Here is a 20,454-nt window from a genome sequence, read left to right as displayed (position 1 = left end):
GGAGTGGGGGGAGAGCAAAAAGAGCAAACATTTGTAAAAAAAAATATATTTTTTAATTAAGTCCTAGGAGACCTCAGTGTCCTGTATCAATGTTCAGGCCAGTTCAAGCATACTTTATTCATGTAGAATCAATTTGGACACAAAAGAATCTCAAAGTTCCCAAACCCATTACAGATCAGCCAGCATGCAGTACTCTACTTTCACCACTAGGGGAGCTGTTAGACTGAAGTCTAATCTGCTGCAAGTCTCTCCCTATGGATTCTTGGGACACCACTTCTAGGAAGCGGAACCGTGCGCTTGAGTCGCTGACGACATCTAGCGGCTTCCGCTCGTATAAATCTCTGTGTATAATCCAGGCACGGGGCTCAGGGTTATGCACTGGTTTTACTATGCAAAACTGTTACTATGGAGCTAAACACAAAGGAGTCAAACTCTCATCGGCATCACTTACGGTGGTTTCCCAGCGGAATATGTTGCTATGGAAACAGATCCAGTTCTCCGATAGGTAGAGTCTTCCCTGAAGGAGGATGTCTCTCTGCAGAGCGCAGGAGTAATCTGATGGGGCAGAGAGAAGAGGGGGGCGACAGTCAGGGATTTGGGGGGCGATAGGTATCAGAAGACCCGCCTAGTCAATATGAACGCCCCACTCACCCACAATCAGTCGCTCCGAATCGGGCAATTTCTTGAAGATCTTGCGGAAATCTTCATTGCGCTGCTTGTAATTGGGGCTCAGCATCTGGAAGAAACACCCCGGGTTGAGAGACGGCAGAAATCGCAACCCCCAAAAAAAGCAGCAAAACCCCCAGCGCCCATTGGATGTGGGAAGAGAAGAAGGGCGGTCACCCAGCTTTCCCAGGCTCTGAGTAGTCATGCTGCCTATTTACGCATTTTACTGCCACATTTAGGCCTCATGCACACGGCCTCAGTTTTGGTCCGCGTCCGAGCCGCCGTTTTGGCGGCTCGGGTGTGGACCCATTCACTTCAATGGGGCCACAAAAGATGCGGACAGCACTCCTTGTGCTGTCCGCATCCGTCGCTCCGTTCCGTGGTCCGCAAAAAAAAAATATAACCTGTCCCATTCTGGTCCGTTTTGCGGACAAGAACAGGCAGTTATATTAAAGGCTGTCCGTGTTTTGCGGATCCGCGAACACACAACGGTCGTGTGCGTGTAGCCTTACTGTGGATCCTGGGAAAGCTGGGTGGCATTCATCACTGCCAGTCCTGGAGACGTACATTAACATAGTTCAAACACACAGTGGAAACAGTCAGGATTACCGTCCCTCTCTTGACTGCCATCATTAGGAGGCCGCAGGCACGCGACCATAGTTCAGCTCCAATGTGGCAGCTCTAGAGGATCATGAGAACATACCGCGCCTCCGATTTCACACAGAGGTAAATGTGCAACTTCCATCGGAGGTCTTATTATGGAGGTTACAAGTGCTGCAGCGCAATTACTGCTCTGAGGCACGAAGCGCCTCGTACTGATTTGTCCTAACAACATCAGCCTGCAGGGGGCAGCACTACTATGACATGCTGGGTATGTGGGCCCAAGATGGGAGAGGGCAGTGCAGCTTTGTGTCCCGCAGGGGCCCTATATGTCACTTCTATACTGTCTATGTGCGCTCACATGTACAGCTGCATGTTTGTATGTATCTACTTCTATGTACGTGTTTTATGTATGTAGAAGTATATTTATATGTACCGGCATCTATCTATGTCTATACGGGGGCGGACTGGGAACTTAAACTGGCCCTGGGGAAAAAAAAGTGGCCTCAAGATGTAGAAGACAAGGCCAACACCAGCAGGCGGGCGCAGAAATACCGACTCAGCAGAGCCAAAGGCCTCCCCAGAAGCTGCTCCTGCTGTGGTGGCCCCGGCCGCTGAGCCTTCTGTCCTTCTATTCAGGAGGGCGCCTGCGCCAACCAGCCAGGTATGCAAGTACTTGACGCTCCCCATTAAAGGGGTTCTCCAGGCTTTTAATATTGATGCGCACGTACCGTCTCTCGTGACTGCAGTCTATGGCAGAGCAGCAGCAGGGCAGGAAGAGAGACGGCACGTGCGCAGTGCTCGCGCCTTCCCATCATACAGCTGACCGGCGCGGGTGTCGGACCCCTGCCGACCTGATATTTATGACCTGTCCAGAGGATAGGTCATCAATAGTAAAAGCCAAGACAACTCCTTTAGGGGCTCATGCACACGACTGTATGTATTTGGCGGTCCGCAAAAAACGGATCTGCAAAAAATACGGATGGCGTCCGTGTGCATTCCGTATTTTGCGGAACGGAACAGCTGGTCCTTCATAGAACCGTATTATCCTTGTCCGTAATGCGGACAATAATAGGACACATTCCATTTTTTTCCGGAATGGAAATACGGACATACGGAAACGGAATGCACACGGAGTAACTTCAATTTTTTTTGCGGACCCATTGAAGTGAATAGTTCCGCATATGGTCCGCAAAAAAAAAAACGGAACGGACACGGAAATAAAATACGTTCGTCTGCATGAGCCCTAACCCCGAGAGCGTCTGATCATTACTTACCTGGCTGCTGGCCGTGAGCATCGGCCCCCCGGAATATTCCCTAGGGCCAGTCCGCCCCTTGTATATCTCTTCATATACCTTGTAATATGTATCTATATACTGTATCTGTATGTATCTATGTACTGTATCTATATACTGCATCTGTGTACTGTATATACTGTATATGTATCTATGTGTATCTATATGTATCTATATACTGTATCTGTATGTATATGTATCTATATACTGCATCTGTGTACTGTATATACTGTATATGTATCTATGTGTATGTATATGTATCTATATCTATATGTATGTACTGTATCTATATACTGTATCTGTATGTATATGTATATATGTATCTATATGTATATGTATTTATATACTCTATCTGTATGTATATGTATCTGTATCTATATGTATGTACTGTATCTATATACTGTATCTGTATGTATATGTATCTGTATCTATATCTATATACTGTATCTATATACTGTATCTGTATGTATATGTATCTATATCTATATGTATCTATGTATCTGTTTTATGTATACATATTTACTTCTATGTATCTATCTATGTATATCTATATACTGTATCTATATGTATATACTGTATCTATATCTATATACTGTATCTATATGTATATACTGTATCTATATCTATGTACTGTATCTATATCTATATACTGTATCTATATCTATGTACTGTATCTATATGTACCTATGTACTATTTATACATGTTTACTCATATGTATCTTTAAGGGCTCATTCAAAGAGCCGTATGCTGTCCACAAAAATTCGGATCCATTTTTGGGCGGACAGTTCAGCATGTCCGCAAAAAAATGGATTGCATTCCGTTTTTTTGCTGATCCATAGACTTCAATAGGGCCACGTCCTGATTTTCACTGACAAGTATAGGACATGTTTCTTTTTTTGCTGAGCCGTGCAATGGAAGGAAGGGCCCCATAGAAGTGAATGGGACAGCATCGAATCGGCATTTTTGCGGACAGCATACGGCCGTCTGAATGAGCCCCATGTTTTATGGATGTCTGTGCCTGTGTTGCCCTTACAGCCCCCCTTTTCTCTTACGTACACCCGTGACTGAGCGTAAACATGGTGGACATCGCCCCCATGGGTGGTGGGACATAGGGTGAAGAATGACGGATACTTACGCTGTAGAAGCTCTGGATCTTCTAGAAGAGAAAAGAGAACATGCAGTCACTAGAGAGCAGCAGACATGTGCTTCATAAAGATGGCGGCAGAGGGGCCCCGAGCCGTAATCCTCACTGTAATACGGTCCACAATGCAGATGGACTGGTCGTATGGTGGCCATATATAATCTGCTGAACCTACGGCTTTTGGCGGGACCGGCCAACTATCTAATGAGTATGGTGTGTCCTGACTGCCCCCGACGGCAGATGTCGGCGAAAAAAAGACGGATCGGGCATGTTGGATATGAGAACCAACAGCTGCTCTCCATCTCCTGGTGTATGTGTTTCCATTCATTGCATGCAATATAGTAACTTTGTAACTTGTTGCTGCTGATATGAGCGATTTGTTCCTTTTAGACCTAAACCTGAAGCCTGTCTTAAGTGAACAGAACCGGCAGATCCGACTGGCAGTCTATTCAATGTCTATGGGGGTCTCCCGACTTCCCCCAAATAGAAGAGAAGGAAAGATGGGGCAAATTGAGTTTCTTAGGGGAGATAAGGTGAGGTGTGTGAGTGGGGCACGGCAGCTTCTGACTATAAAAAAAAAAAAAAGAAGTGTTCATTCACTGACAGCAAGCAGGAATCGTCAATACGGTACGAGTACATTTTATAAGGATGACCGGACGGCTCTACGGACCCGCGTGGTCGAGCGGTTCTCACCTTGCTGTTCCATATAGACGCCCTCCCGCTGAGCTGTGGCGGGAGCGGTGTACCGGGCTGGGAGTTGGGCAGCTGGGCAATGCTCTGGAGGGCGGTGGGCACTGCTCCTGGAGGTGGCGACGTGGGGCTCTGCGCGCTCTGAGTCTTCTCAAACAAGTTCTCCGATACTTTCTCCACCATATTTTCCGGCTCGATACCAGTCAAGCGCTTCCGCGTAGCGGGGGAGTTACTGGGCGTGCTGCGTGGGGTGATGCTGCCAGAGCTGAGGGAAAAGGCAAAAAAAGAGTTAGCGAGAAATCACGCGGGTCTTCTACTGCGGTCACATCCAAAGCTGCACTCACAGATCTGCCGACTGCAGACAGGAAGGGATGGGGGGCACCAAACAGACCGAAACTCACAAGCTCAGGTTATACCAGACAGCGCCACCTGCGGAACTCGGGTCCTTGTTTGTCCAGACGATTTACAGCTCTGCTCTAAGTGGATGATGAGAGTATCGATCCTTGTCGAGTGAGGGTTTTGCTTTGATGAAGTAATGACTGGGTAAATAATGCAGGGCGGGGGGAGGGGCGCACAGGGGGTCTTCACAGCACTAAATAGCAACTGTGTTCACACAGGGCGGGCGGCAGTATCTGTACACCGGGGTTATGTCTCCTGGCCCATGGGTGCAGAAGTGGGGGTCACTACCAGGTGCCTGGGGGGCTCTGCTGCCACATGGGGGGACACAGCATTCCTCCCAGGCGGCGTGTCTGCGTCCTCAGGATACAGCTCAATATAGAGAGACCGCCGTCATAACCCCCAACAGGACGGCGGGCGACACTACAACTGTTATCTATATACCAGCGTCAGAGGACCGGGAGAAGACCACAACTCCCAGCATGTCCAGGCTGATATCATGTGATAGCAGAGCACATTACCTGGAAAAGGTATAACAGGAGAGGACTACAACTCCCAGCATGTCCAGGCTGATATCATGTGATAGCAGAGCACATTACCTGGAAGAGGTATAACAGGAGAGGACTACAACTCCCAGCATGTCCAGGCCGTTATTGAGACATCAGACGACAATTCAGAGAGGGAGTCTATGAGGAGAGGACTACAGCTTCTAAGGTTTCTGAGGTTTACCACTTCTCCTCTGCTGAGCTCCATGGTGACATCATCACAGGTCCTTACCACTTCTCCTCTCCACTGCTAAGCTGTGATGATGTCACTGTCATGTGATCAGTGCCAGTGGGGGCCACTGGCACTGATCACATGACAGTGACATCATCACAGGTCCTTACCACTTCTCCTCTCCACTGCTAAGCTCCGCCCCCACGGGCACTGATCACATGACAGTGACATCATCACAGGTCCTTACCACTTCTCCTCTCCACTGCTAAGCTCCGCCCCCACTGGCACTGATCACATGACAGTGACATCATCACAGGTCCTTCAGCTCTTGCACTGTAGCAGATTACAGTGCCTGTTTTGTGGCGCCCCCGTCCCCTTAGGGCCTCACACGGTAATTATGCCCCCTTACTACCCCCCCCCCCCGCAGCATTTATGCCCATGTATTGTTAATAAAATTTTAAAAAGTAAAAGGCTCACCCAGCAGTAGGTGGATGCAGGGACACACTGCTGCTGTTTGGCTGTGCAGGAGATGTGCCCTCTCTCCCACATTGCAGCACTCTGCCCTCTCTCCCACATTGCAGCACTCTGCCCTCTCTCCCATGTTGCGGCACTTTGCCCTCTCTCTCATGTTGCGGCACTCTGCCCACTCTCTCATGTTGCGGCACTCTGCCCTCTCTCCCATGTTGCGGCACTCTGCCCTCTCTCTCATGATGCGGCACTCTGCCCACTCTCTCATGTTGCGGCACTCTTCCCACTCTCCCATGTTGCGGCAATCTGCCCACTCTCCCATGTTGCGGCACTCTGCCCACTCTCCCATGTTGCGGCACTCTGCCCTCTCTCTCATGATGCGGCACTCTGCCCACTCTCTCATGTTGCGGCACTCTGCCCACTCTCCCATGTTGCGGCACTCTTCCCACTCTCCCATGTTGCGGCAATCTGCCCACTCTCCCATGTTGCGGCACTCTTCCCACTCTCCCATGTTGCGGCAATCTGCCCACTCTCCCATGTTGCGGCAATCTGCCCACTCTCCCATGTTGCGGCACTCTGCCCACTCTCCCATGTTGCGGCACTCTGCCCACTCTCTCATGTTGCGGCACTCTGCCCACTCTCTCATGTTGCGGCACTCTGCCCACTCTCTCATGTTGCGGCACTCTGCCCACTCTCTCATGTTGCGGCACTCTGCCCACTCTCTCATGTTGCGGCACTCTGCCCACTCTCTCATGTTGCGGCACTCTGCCCACTCTCTCATGTTGCGGCACTCTGCCCACTCTCTCATGTTGCGGCACTCTGCCCACTCTCTCATGTTGCGGCACTCTGCCCACTCTCTCATGTTGCGGCACTCTGCCCACTCTCTCATGTTGCGGCACTCTGCCCACTCTCTCATGTTTCGGCACTCTGCCCACTCTCTCATGTTGCGGCACTCTGCCCACTCTCTCATGTTGCGGCACTCTGCCCACTCTCTCATGTTGCGGCACTCTGCCCACTCTCTCATGTTGCGGCACTCTGCCCTCTCTCCCATGTTGCGGCACTCTGCCCTCTCTCTCATGATGCGGCACTCTGCCCACTCTCTGCTCACCCAGCAGTAGGTGGATGCAGGGACACACTGCTGCTGTTTGGCTGTGCAGGAGATGTGCCCTCTCTCCCACATTGCAGCACTCTGCCCTCTCTCCCATGTTGCGGCACTCTGCCCTCTCTCTCATGTTGCGGCACTCTGCCCACTCTCTCATGTTGCGGCACTCTGCCCTCTCTCCCATGTTGCGGCACTCTGCCCTCTCTCTCATGATGCGGCACTCTGCCCACTCTCTCATGTTGCGGCACTCTTCCCACTCTCCCATGTTGCGGCAATCTGCCCACTCTCCCATGTTGCGGCACTCTGCCCTCTCTCCCATGTTGCGGCACTCTGCCCTCTCTCCCATGTTGCGGCACTCTGCCCTCTCTCTCATGATGCGGCACTCTGCCCACTCTCTCATGTTGCGGCACTCTGCCCACTCTCCCATGTTGCGGCACTCTTCCCACTCTCCCATGTTGCGGCAATCTGCCCACTCTCCCATGTTGCGGCACTCTTCCCACTCTCCCATGTTGCGGCAATCTGCCCACTCTCCCATGTTGCGGCACTCTGCCCACTCTCTCATGTTGCGGCACTCTGCCCACTCTCTCATGTTGCGGCACTCTGCCCACTCTCTCATGTTGCGGCACTCTGCCCACTCTCTCATGTTGCGGCACTCTGCCCACTCTCTCATGTTGCGGCACTCTGCCCACTCTCTCATGTTGCGGCACTCTGCCCACTCTCTCATGTTGCGGCACTCTGCCCACTCTCTCATGTTGCGGCACTCTGCCCACTCTCTCATGTTGCGGCACTCTGCCCACTCTCTCATGTTGCGGCACTCTGCCCACTCTCTCATGTTTCGGCACTCTGCCCACTCTCTCATGTTGCGGCACTCTGCCCACTCTCTCATGTTGCGGCACTCTGCCCACTCTCTCATGTTGCGGCACTCTGCCCACTCTCTCATGTTGCGGCACTCTGCCCACTCTCTCATGTTGCGGCACTCTGCCCACTCTCTCATGTTGCGGCACTCTGCCCACTCTCTCATGTTGCGGCACTCTGCCCACTCTCCCATGTTGCGGCACTCTGCCCTCTCTCCCATGTTGCGGCACTCTGCCCTCTCTCCCACGTTGCGGCACTCTGCCCACTCTCCCACGTTGCGGCACTCTGCCCACTCTCTCATGTTGCGGCAGTCTGACCTCTCTCTCATGTTGCGGCACTCTGCCCTCTCTCTCTTGTTGCGGCACTCTGCCCTCTCTCTCATGTTGCGGCACTCTGCCCACTCTCTGCCCCATGCTGTGGCACTCTGCCCTCTCTCTCATGTTGCGGCACTCTACCCTCTCTCTCATGTCGCGGCACTCTACCCTCTCTCTCATGTCGCGGCACTCTGCCCTCTCTCTCATGTTGCGGCACTCTGCCCTCTCTCTCATGTTGCGGCACTCTGCCCTCTCATGTTGCGGCACTCTGCCCTCTCTCTCATGTTGCGGCACTCTGCCCTCTCTCTCATGTTGCGGCACTCTGCCCTCTCTCTCATGATGCGGCACTCTGCCCTCTCTCTCATGATGCGGCACTCTGCCCTCTCTCTCATGTTGCGGCACTCTGCCCTCTCTGCCCCATGTTGCGGCACCCTGCCCACTCTCTGCCCCATGTTGCGGCACTCTGCCCACTCTCTGCCCCATGCTGTGGCATGTTCTTTGCCGCAGGTCACACTTGCCACATTGCACAGATAGGACTGATGATGATAATTAATACTCGCAGCATTGTTGCTCTCACACACAGGACTGAGGCATCTCTGGCTACAAAGACCTGCACCTCCCATCTGACGAGCGCAGTGTACACAGACCCCCAGGTACAATGGCCGCCTGTTTACTGCTTGTCATGCCAACTTCAAAAACAATCGGCACATTAAAGCTCGGAGCGGGTGCCAACAATGGCCCTGCCGGCGGGGAATGTTTTGTTTATAACAAAGGGCTGTCATATGGTGAAGAGAAGGACGGAAATGCAGCCAACATCACACAAAAAACAGGAACACTTCATTCCCTGCGCCCTCAGGACTCCCCATGGCAGGTCCTTTAAAGGGTAATTCCGCCTAAATGCACCCCCTGGTGTGGCTTCAGAGACTATCGTAGGGGAGGGCCCGGCTCGGGAGGGCCGAATCGGTGGTGGCCCGGCTCGTACAATCTACTGTATCTATAGAACATCCCATGTTAAGGTGGAGTTCCCCTTTAAGAACTGATCCTGTTGTAGTATTGGGTCCCAAGTTCAGACCCAACCAGGTTAAGATCAATATCCCAATCTTGTTATCCGACAACATGGCCGAAGAGGCGGCCATCGGGTGAGCAAGTGCTCGTCTCTGGGGATTACAATATCGTGTTATCATTCCCCTAACCTAGAAACCATGCATGCTGGCGCTAGGCTGAGGAGCTTACAATCTAGTTTAACCATGCAGAGGTTATTCTAAAGCGCAATAGACGGTATATAGTCGGAACTGAGTTGAAGAGCTGACAATCCAGCCTTCAACGTCCCAAGAAGGGTCCTGCATAATACAGAGTTGTCCAGTTTAGGGTTAATAGAGTATATAGGCTAGAATTCAGCGGAAGAGCTTGCACTCTAGCATGTCTAGTAATATATCTCTGCAGCTGAGCAGAAGAGCTTACAATCCAATGCTTCATATCCTGAGATCAGGGTTTTACAGAAGGTATAGGCACTATACATACACTGAGCTGAGAAGCTGACAATCTAGCAATCATGGTGTGATATATGCAGCAAACGGAAAGTACACTGGGCCAAAGAGCTGACAATCCAGGAGAGTTATTCACACTCACTATACAGAGAGACAAGACAGTATTAATACTGGGCCAAAGAGCTGACAATCCAGGAGAGTTATTCACACTCACTATACAGAGACCACACAGTATCAATACTGGGCCAAAGAGCTGACAATCCAGGAGAGTTATTCACACTCACTATACATAGAGACAAGACAGTATCAATACTGGGCCAAAGAGCTGACAATCCATGAGAGTTATTCACACTCACTATACTTAGAGAGAAGACATGATCAATACTCGGCCAAAGAGCTGACAATCCAGGAGAGTTATTCACGCTCACTATACATAGAGAGAAGACAGTATCAATACTCGGCCAAAGAGCTGACAATCCAGGAGAGATATTCACACTCACTAGACATAGAGACAAGACAGTATCAATACTGGGCCAAAGAGCTGACAATCCAGGAGAGTTATTCGCACTCACTATACATAGAGACAAGACAGTATCAATACTGGGCCAAAGAGCTGACAATCCATGAGAGTTATTCACACTCACTATACTTAGAGAGAAGACATGATCAATACTCGGCCAAAGAGCTGACAATCCAGGAGAGTTATTCACGCTCACTATACATAGAGAGAAGACAGTATCAATACTCGGCCAAAGAGCTGACAATCCAGGAGAGATATTCACACTCACTAGACATAGAGACAAGACAGTATCAATACTGGGCCAAAGAGCTGACAATCCAGGAGAGTTATTCGCACTCACTATACATAGAGACAAGACAGTATCAATACTGGGCCAAAGAGCTGACAATCCAGGAGAGTTATTCACACTCACTATACATAGAGACAAGACAGTATCAATACTGGGCCAAAGAGCTGACAATCCAGGAGAGTTATTCACACTCACTAGACAGAGACCACACAGTATCAATACTGGGCCAAAGAGCTGACAATCCAGGAGAGTTATTCACACTCACTAGACATAGAGACAAGACAGTATCAATACTGGGCCAAAGAGCTGACAATCCAGGAGAGTTATTCACACTCACTATACTTAGAGAGAAGACATGATCAATACTCGGCCAAAGAGCTGACAATCCAGGAGAGTTATTCACGCTCACTATACATAGAGAGAAGACAGTATCAATACTCGGCCAAAGAGCTGACAATCCAGGAGAGATATTCACACTCACTAGACATAGAGACAAGACAGTATCAATACTGGGCCAAAGAGCTGACAATCCAGGAGAGTTATTCGCACTCACTATACATAGAGACAAGACAGTATCAATACTGGGCCAAAGAGCTGACAATCCATGAGAGTTATTCACACTCACTATACTTAGAGAGAAGACATGATCAATACTCGGCCAAAGAGCTGACAATCCAGGAGAGTTATTCACGCTCACTATACATAGAGAGAAGACAGTATCAATACTCGGCCAAAGAGCTGACAATCCAGGAGAGATATTCACACTCACTAGACATAGAGACAAGACAGTATCAATACTGGGCCAAAGAGCTGACAATCCAGGAGAGTTATTCACACTCACTATACATAGAGACAAGACAGTATCAATACTGGGCCAAAGAGCTGACAATCCAGGAGAGTTATTCACACTCACTATACATAGAGACAAGACAGTATCAATACTGGGCCAAAGAGCTGACAATCCAGGAGAGTTATTCACACTCACTAGACAGAGACCACACAGTATCAATACTGGGCCAAAGAGCTGACAATCCAGGAGAGTTATTCACACTCACTATACATAGAGACAAGACAGTATCAATACTGGGCCAAAGAGCTGACAATCCAGGAGAGTTATTCACACTCACTATACAGAGACCACACAGTATCAATACTGGGCCAAAGAGCTGACAGTCTAGTGTTTCAGGAGACGCTATCACTGATACTGCGCTACAGAATAGGTTGGCGCTAAATAATAAAAGTTACAGGATAAAAGGGAGACTTACAAGCCCCTGTTGGCACTGCGCCCTCCGCTCTCCTTCCGATGCTGCCAGCTATTACCCCTGTGTGGCGGACTGGAGCAGGTGTCCGCGGCAGCTGGCAGCCCACTCTCCCCTCCTCACCATGGCTTCTCTGCTCCCAGACAGATGCTGCAAGTGAAGAGGGTGACAGATGTCCTCACAGTGCTGCCCCCAGTGGTCATGGTGGAGCAATGCGCTGCTTCTGGTCCTGATGACCAACACAGCTCAGAGCCCGAGGACACAGGATCCTCTCAAACAGTTTTTAATTCCTTTTTCTCACCATCTCCAAGATCTCTGCTTGTTGCCAGTGAATGGGAATACTCATGTTTACTCCCAGGGGCCAAAAACCTGTACAGACCTACAGCTGAGGGTTTGCTCTCATTGCGTCCAGTCTGGAGGATCCTCTGTGAGCTAAGGCCACGTTCACATTTGGGCAGGGGACTCCGGCCGGCGGTTCCGGTAGAGAACACCTTGCCGTAATTCTCTGGATCCGGCATTGCCGAATACTACTGCCTTCTAGTGTTGATCGCGAATATTCTAATCGCAAATTTTTGTGGCGAATTTTCCGATTGCCGAAGAAAATAATGACTGGAGATTTCTCGAATATACGACGAATATTCACGAAATATCGTGGATTCGAGAGCGTCTTCTATCGGTCTTCAGTGAAAAACGGATGCCATCTGCGTTGTGTCTGCGATTTTCACAGACCCATAGACTTCAATAGGAGTGCTTGGTCCACATCACGGACCAAAGTAGTGCGTGTCTCCGCGATTTTTGATTTTTTTTACTCGGTCAGTAATAAAATACGGATTTCTGAGCGACACATTGAAATGAATGGGTACGTGAGCTATCCGTGCAAAATCCGGACAATACATGTTAGTGAGAAACGGAAATGTGGATGAGGCCTAACGGTGTGTTCAGACATTGACTTTGGATTTGGCGCAGGTAAAGAAATTTCTGACCGCGCCGTAAAAACCTGGACAAAATCACACATCGTTTTCCCATGAATTGTCGCAGTTTAGTGACCCAAGTTTGTGCGACTTTTCAATGTTGTTTTGCGCGGTTTTGACGACGCAGTCATAAATGTTCCGTGTGGTTACGCCCTGAGGCCGTCCATGCAAGTTGCGGCCGGGCCGCGGTAACCGCGCGTTGATTACTGATCGCCGCCACATGCAGAACGTTCGCGTAAAACTGCGGAAACGAGAAGTGTTCTGTGCGTTCTTGACGTGGACTCCGCGCAGAATTCCGTGTCCAGAATTCCATGTCCAGAATTCCATTGACAAAATCCTCGCCGACACCGCGACAAAAACCATGTGAAAAAAAAAATCTTCAGGAAAAAACTGCGTGGAAAAAACCTGATGCTCACAAAATCCTCTGTGTGAACCTGGCCTAACCTCGCAAGGATTAGTGCAGTAATCGGAACGCGGTTACCCGGCTGCACCGTGCTGGGACGCCCCTGAAACTGCAGTGGCATAAAAAAAAAGCGCCACAACCGCATTGTTTTTCCCAGAAGGTCTGAATGCAGTCTTAGGCCTCTTTTACGCAAAAAAACGGATCCGCCAAAAACACGGATGACGTCCGTGTGCATTCTGTATTTTGCGGAACGGAACAGCTGGCCCCTGATAGACCCGCCCTATCCCTAATAATGGGACATGTTCTATTTTTTTGCGGAACGGAAATACGGAAATGGAATGCACATGGATTACCTTCCCTTTTTTCGGGCGGACCCATTGAAATCAATGGTGGTGTATACGGTCCGCGAAAAAAAAAAAACTGAAACGGAATGAAAATACGTTCATGCGCAAGAGGCCTTAGGCTCGGCTTCGTGCGGTTTCCTACATGACGCTGTATCATTTTGCAGGAGGCGTTTGCAACAATGTATCACTTTCTGCTACCGTTATATAAACAGAATGGAACGCCTCCCATCCGCCCACAGATATTACCATTTTGCCAAATCAAAAAGGGGTAAAAGACGGATACGTCGCCCTCAGCGGGGACCTGGAGCACCCTCAGACCGAAGACGGAGGGACGTGTGTGTATACATGTATACGAGATACACAAACCCCCCCCCGCAGGCTTCCTCATTGTGCTGGGAACAGCTGAGGAAACACGGGGCCCGGCAGCTCCACCTGCCACGCGACAGCCGCTGAGGTCAGAGGAGGGCACAGTGATGGTGCCTGGCCCTTTAAATCTGCCCCAAGCTGATTTGCCAGCGTGCACAAGGTAAAAATGGCATCCTAAAGACTGGCAGAAGACTTTGCACATTAGGGCAACCCTTGCTGCAACTTCCACGGTGTTCTATGGGGGGGAGGGGAAAGTGGTCAATGACCTGACATACGCTGTGCCAAAACAGCACCCCCTTACAGCACCCCAAAATAGTTCTCCTTTACAGTGCCACCCCGGTCTTCTTCATCCTTGTCCAGTTGTTAATATTTCTATACTTCTGTCCTATCTGTATCTGGGAAAGTTGGGTGACACCAAATATGGCTCCCACAGGGGCACATCTGCCTACATAGATACCAGTATGGGAGCGGAAGGTGTAGCAGAGCTGAGCCAGCCAGACTGGGCCTTCAGGAGTCTGGGAGAGCCGGGTGACAACCCTCGAAGATCTATACTAATGGTTTTTGGTCTTATTGGTTGTCAGGCTTTTTCTTTTCACTTTTAATGTTGTAAGGAGGGAGAGGAATATCGGCAGGAACTCTGACTGCTGCCGAGAAGCCCCCAGCGTCCAGTATGACAACCCCTCCCCATCTCTTATCTCCCCTCTGATTCCTCCATCCGGTACTGTACCGCTCCATCATATCTACATTGTGAAAGTCTGGACATCGCCCCTCAGGGCCGGCGCCAGGGCTCGCTCTGCTGTGTAGAGGTCTGACCTGCAGTGCATTATGGGTCGTCTATGGCTGACTGCTCTCCTCGGTCCCTGTGCCCAGCAGGGTGTGAAGACTTTAGTCCGAGGCAGCAGGGCAGGTTGGAAAACTGTACTGGCTGGCGGTGTAATGCCCGGCAGTGTTGGAGGGGGCACTGTTTTGAAGCACTGCAAGGGGGGTCAGTATGGGCACTGTAAAAGAGTAAGGCGTCAATGTGGATGGCATTGTAAGGGAAGGATGGCACTGTACCAGGGCAAAATGGATAGCACTGTATAGAATAGATGGCACTGCAGCCAGGCACGTGGATGGCACTGTAAGGGATAGATGGTACTGTGAAAGGGTAACACAGATGGCACTGTAAGGGAAGGATGGCACTGTAATGAGGCAACGTGGATGGCACTGCAAGGAAACATGGATGGTACAGTAAGAGATGGAAGGCATTGCAGCCAGGCAACGTGGATGGCACTGTAATGAGATAACGTGGATGGCACTGTAATGTGATAACGTGGATGGCACTGTAATGTGATAACGTGGATGGCACTGTAATGTGATAACGTGGATGGCACTGTAATGAGATAACGTGGATGGCACTGTAATGTGTGACGTGGATGGCACTGTAATGTGATAACGTGGATGGCACTGTAATGAGATAACGTGGATGGCACTGTAATGTGATAACGTGGATGGCACTGTAATGTGTGACGTGGATGGCACTGTAATGAGATAACGTGGATGGCACTGTAATGAGATAACGTGGATGGCACTGTAATGTGATAACGTGGATGGCACTGTAATGTGATAACGTGGATGGCACTGTAATGAGATAACGTGGATGGCACTGTAATGTGTGACGTGGATGGCACTGTAATGTGATAACGTGGATGGCACTGTAAGGAGATAACGTGGATGGCACTGTAATGAGATAACGTGGATGGCACTGTAATGAGATACGTGGATGGCACTGTAATGTGATAACGTGGATGGCACTGTAATGTGATAACGTGGATGGCACTGTAATGTGATAACGTGGATGGCACTGTAATGTGATAACGTGGATGGCACTGTAATGTGATAACGTGGATGGCACTGTAATGTGATAACGTGGATGGCACTGTAAGGAGATAACGTGGATGGCACTGTAAGGAGATAACGTGGATGGCACTGTAAGGAGATAACGTGGATGGCACTGTAAGGAGATAACGTGGATGGCACTGTAAGGAGATAACGTGGATGGCACTGTAAGGAGATAACGTGGATGGCACTGTAATGTGATAACGTGGATGGCACTGTAATGTGATAACGTGGATGGCACTGTAATGTGATAACGTGGATGGCACTGTAAGGATGATAACGTGGATGGCACTGTAAGGAGATAACGTGGATGGCACTGTAAGGAGATAACGTGGATGGCACTGTAAGGAGATAACGTGGATGGCACTGTAAGGAGATAACGTGGATGGCACTGTAAGGAGATAACGTGGATGGCACTGTAAGGAGATAACGTGGATGCACTGTAGGAGATAACGGGATGGCACTGTAAGGAGATACGTGATGGCACTGTAAGGAGATAACGTGGGTGGCACTGTAAGGAGATAACGTGGATGGCACTGTAAGGAGAACGTGGATGAAACTGTAAGGAGATAACGTGGATGGCACTGTAAGGAGATAACGTGGATGGCACTGTAAGGAGATAACGTGAATGGCACTGTAAGGAGATAACGTGGATGGAACTGTAAGGAGATAACGTGGATGGCACTGTAAGGAGATAACGTGGATGGCACTGTAAGGAGATAACGTGGATGGCACTGTAATGTGATAACGTGGATGGCACTGTAAGGAGATAACGTGGATGGCACTGTAAGGAGATAACGTGGAGGGCACTGTAATGTGATAACGTGGATGGCACTGTAATGAGATAACGTGGATGGCACTGTAATGTGATAACGTGGATGGCACTGTAAGGAGGATAACGTGATGGCACTGTAAGAGATAACGGGATGGCACTGTAAGGATATAACGTGGATGGCACTGTAATGAGATAACGTGGATGGCACTGTAATGTGATAACGTGGATGGCACTGTAATGTGATAACGTGGATGGCACTGTAATGTGATAACGTGGATGGCACTGTAAGGAGATAACGTGGATGGCACTGTAATGTGATAACGTGGATGGCACTGTAATGTGATAACGTGGATGGCACTGTAATGTGATAACGTGGATGGCACTGTAATGTGATAACGTGGATGGCACTGTAATGTGATAACGTGGATGGCACTGTAATGTGATAACGTGGATGGCACTGTAATGTGATAACGTGGATGGCACTGTAATGTGATAACGTGGATGGCACTGTAATGTGATAACGTGGATGGCACTGTAATGTGATAACGTGGATGGCACTGTAATGTGATAACGTGGATGGCACTGTAAGGAGATAACGTGGATGGCACTGTAAGGAGATAACGTGGATGGCACTGTAAGGAGATAACGTGGATGGCACTGTAAGGAGATAACGTGGATGGCACTGTAATGTGATAACGTGGATGGCACTGTAATGTGATAACGTGGATGGCACTGTAATGTGATAACGTGGATGGCACTGTAATGTGATAACGTGGATGGCACTGTAAGGAGATAACGTGGATGGCACTGTAAGGAGATAACGTGGATGGCACTGTAATGTGATAACGTGGATGGCACTGTAATGAGATAACGTGGATGGCACTGTAATGTGATAACGTGGATGGCACTGTAATGTGTGACGTGGATGGCACTGTAATGAGATAACGTGGATGGCACTGTAATGAGATAACGTGGATGGCACTGTAATGTGATAACGTGGATGGCACTGTAATGTGATAACGTGGATGGCACTGTAATGAGATAACGTGGATGGCACTGTAATGTGTGACGTGGATGGCACTGTAATGTGATAACGTGGATGGCACTGTAAGGAGATAACGTGGATGGCACTGTAATGAGATAACGTGGATGGCACTGTAATGAGATAACGTGGATGGCACTGTAATGTGATAACGTGGATGGCACTGTAATGTGATAACGTGGATGGCACTGTAATGTGATAACGTGGATGGCACTGTAATGTGATAACGTGGATGGCACTGTAATGTGATAACGTGGATGGCACTGTAATGTGATAACGTGGATGGCACTGTAAGGAGATAACGTGGATGGCACTGTAAGGAGATAACGTGGATGGCACTGTAAGGAGATAACGTGGATGGCACTGTAAGGAGATAACGTGGATGGCACTGTAAGGAGATAACGTGGATGGCACTGTAAGGAGATAACGTGGATGGCACTGTAATGTGATAACGTGGATGGCACTGTAATGTGATAACGTGGATGGCACTGTAATGTGATAACGTGGATGGCACTGTAAGGAGATAACGTGGATGGCACTGTAAGGAGATAACGTGGATGGCACTGTAAGGAGATAACGTGGATGGCACTGTAAGGAGATAACGTGGATGGCACTGTAAAGGAGATAACGTGGATGGCACTGTAAGGAGATAACGTGGATGGCACTGTAAGGAGATAACGTGGATGGCACTGTAAGGAGATAACGTGGATGGCACTGTAAGGAGATAACGTGGATGGCACTGTAAGGAGATAACGTGGGTGGCACTGTAAGGAGATAACGTGGATGGCACTGTAAGGAGATAACGTGGATGAAACTGTAAGGAGATAACGTGGATGGCACTGTAAGGAGATAACGTGGATGGCACTGTAAGGAGATAACGTGAATGGCACTGTAAGGAGATAACGTGGATGGAACTGTAAGGAGATAACGTGGATGGCACTGTAAGGAGATAACGTGGATGGCACTGTAAGGAGATAACGTGGATGGCACTGTAATGTGATAACGTGGATGGCACTGTAATGTGATAACGTGGATGGCACTGTAAGGAGATAACGTGGATGGCACTGTAATGTGATAACGTGGATGGCACTGTAATGAGATAACGTGGATGGCACTGTAATGTGATAACGTGGATGGCACTGTAAGGAGATAACGTGGATGGCACTGTAAGGATATAACGTGGATGGCACTGTAATGAGATAACGTGGATGGCACTGTAATGTGATAACGTGGATGGCACTGTAATGTGATAACGTGGATGGCACTGTAATGTGATAACGTGGATGGCACTGTAAGGAGATAACGTGGATGGCACTGTAATGTGATAACGTGGATGGCACTGTAATGTGATAACGTGGATGGCACTGTAATGTGATAACGTGGATGGCACTGTAATGTGATAACGTGGATGGCACTGTAATGTGATAACGTGGATGGCACTGTAATGTGATAACGTGGATGGCACTGTAATGTGATAACGTGGATGGCACTGTAATGTGATAACGTGGATGGCACTGTAATGTGATAACGTGGATGGCACTGTAATGTGATAACGTGGATGGCACTGTAAGGAGATAACGTGGATGGCACTGTAAGGAGATAACGTGGATGGCACTGTAAGGAGATAACGTGGATGGCACTGTAAGGAGATAACGTGGATGGCACTGTAATGTGATAACGTGGATGGCACTGTAATGTGATAACGTGGATGGCACTGTAATGTGATAACGTGGATGGCACTGTAATGTGATAACGTGGATGGCACTGTAAGGAGATAACGTGGATGGCACTGTAAGGAGATAACGTGGATGGCACTGTAAGGAGATAACGTGGATGGCACTGTAAGGAGATAACGTGGATGGCACTGTAAGGAGATAACGTGGATGGCACTGTAAGGAGATAACGTGGATGGCACTGTAAGGAGATAACGTGGATGGCACTGTAAGGAGATAACGTGGATGGCACTGTAAGGAGATAACGTGGATGGCACTGTAAGGAGATAACGTGGTTGGCACTGTAAGGAGATAACGTGGATGGCACTGTAAGGAGATAACGTGGATGGAACTGTAAGGAGATAACGTGGATGGCACTGTAAGGAGATAACGTGGATGGCACTGTAAGGAGATAACGTGGATGGCACTGTAAGGAGATAACGTGGATGGCACTGTAAGGAGATAACGTGGATGGCACTGTAATGTGATAACGTGGATGGCACTGTAATGTGATAACGTGGATGGCACTGTAATGTGATAACGTGGATGGCACTGTAAGGAGATAACGTGGATGGCACTGTAATGTGATAACGTGGATGGCACTGTAATGAGATAACGTGGATGGCACTGTAATGTGATAACGTGGATGGCACTGTAAGGAGATAACGTGGATGGCACCGTAAGGAGATAACGTGGATGGCACCGTAATGAGATAACGTGGATGGCACTGTAATGTGATAACGTGGATGGCACTGTAATGTGATAACGTGGATGGCACTGTAATGTGATAACGTGGATGGCACTGTAAGGAGATAACGTGGATGGCACTGTAATGTGATAACGTGGATGGCACTGTAATGTGATAACGTGGATGGCACTGTAATGTGATAACGTGGATGGCACTGTAATGTGATAACGTGGATGGCACTGTAATGTGATAACGTGGATGGCACTGTAATGTGATAACGTGGATGGCACTGTAATGTGATAACGTGGATGGCACTGTAATGTGATAACGTGGATGGCACTGTAATGTGATAACGTGGATGGCACTGTAATGTGATAACGTGGATGGCACTGTAAATGATGGATGTCACTGCAGCAAGGCAATGTGGATGGTAAAAGATAGATGGCACTGTAACAAGGCAACGTAGATAGCACTG

At 49.0% G+C, this 20,454-nt stretch overlaps 1 protein-coding gene across 8 annotated transcripts in view; it reads right to left on the bottom strand.

The window, feature by feature from the left end:
* GRAMD1A (GRAM domain containing 1A) overlaps nt 1-20,454 on the bottom strand; it is a 147,597-nt gene that overhangs the window by 46,234 nt on the left and 80,909 nt on the right. For 5 of the 8 annotated variants that reach the window (XM_044282530.1, XM_044282534.1, XM_044282535.1 and 2 more), the window contains 4 exons: nt 4,397-4,658; nt 3,698-3,718; nt 652-736; nt 452-555 (listed from right to left, as the gene is read on the bottom strand). In XM_044282530.1, coding sequence (XP_044138465.1) covers nt 452-555; nt 652-736; nt 3,698-3,718; nt 4,397-4,658 — 472 coding nt within the window. Of the gene's footprint in view, nt 1-451; nt 556-651; nt 737-3,697; nt 3,719-4,396; nt 4,659-4,794; nt 4,814-20,454 lie in introns of those variants that run through there. The other 3 variants (XM_044282536.1, XM_044282531.1, XM_044282532.1) reach the window with 3 other exon arrangements.

The sequence above is a fragment of the Bufo gargarizans genome, chromosome 2 (assembly GCF_014858855.1).
Source record: "Bufo gargarizans isolate SCDJY-AF-19 chromosome 2, ASM1485885v1, whole genome shotgun sequence".
Lineage (NCBI taxonomy): Eukaryota > Metazoa > Chordata > Amphibia > Anura > Bufonidae > Bufo > Bufo gargarizans.
The sequence above is the reverse complement of the archived record's forward strand: the minus strand, read 5'-3'. Positions and strand labels throughout refer to the sequence as shown.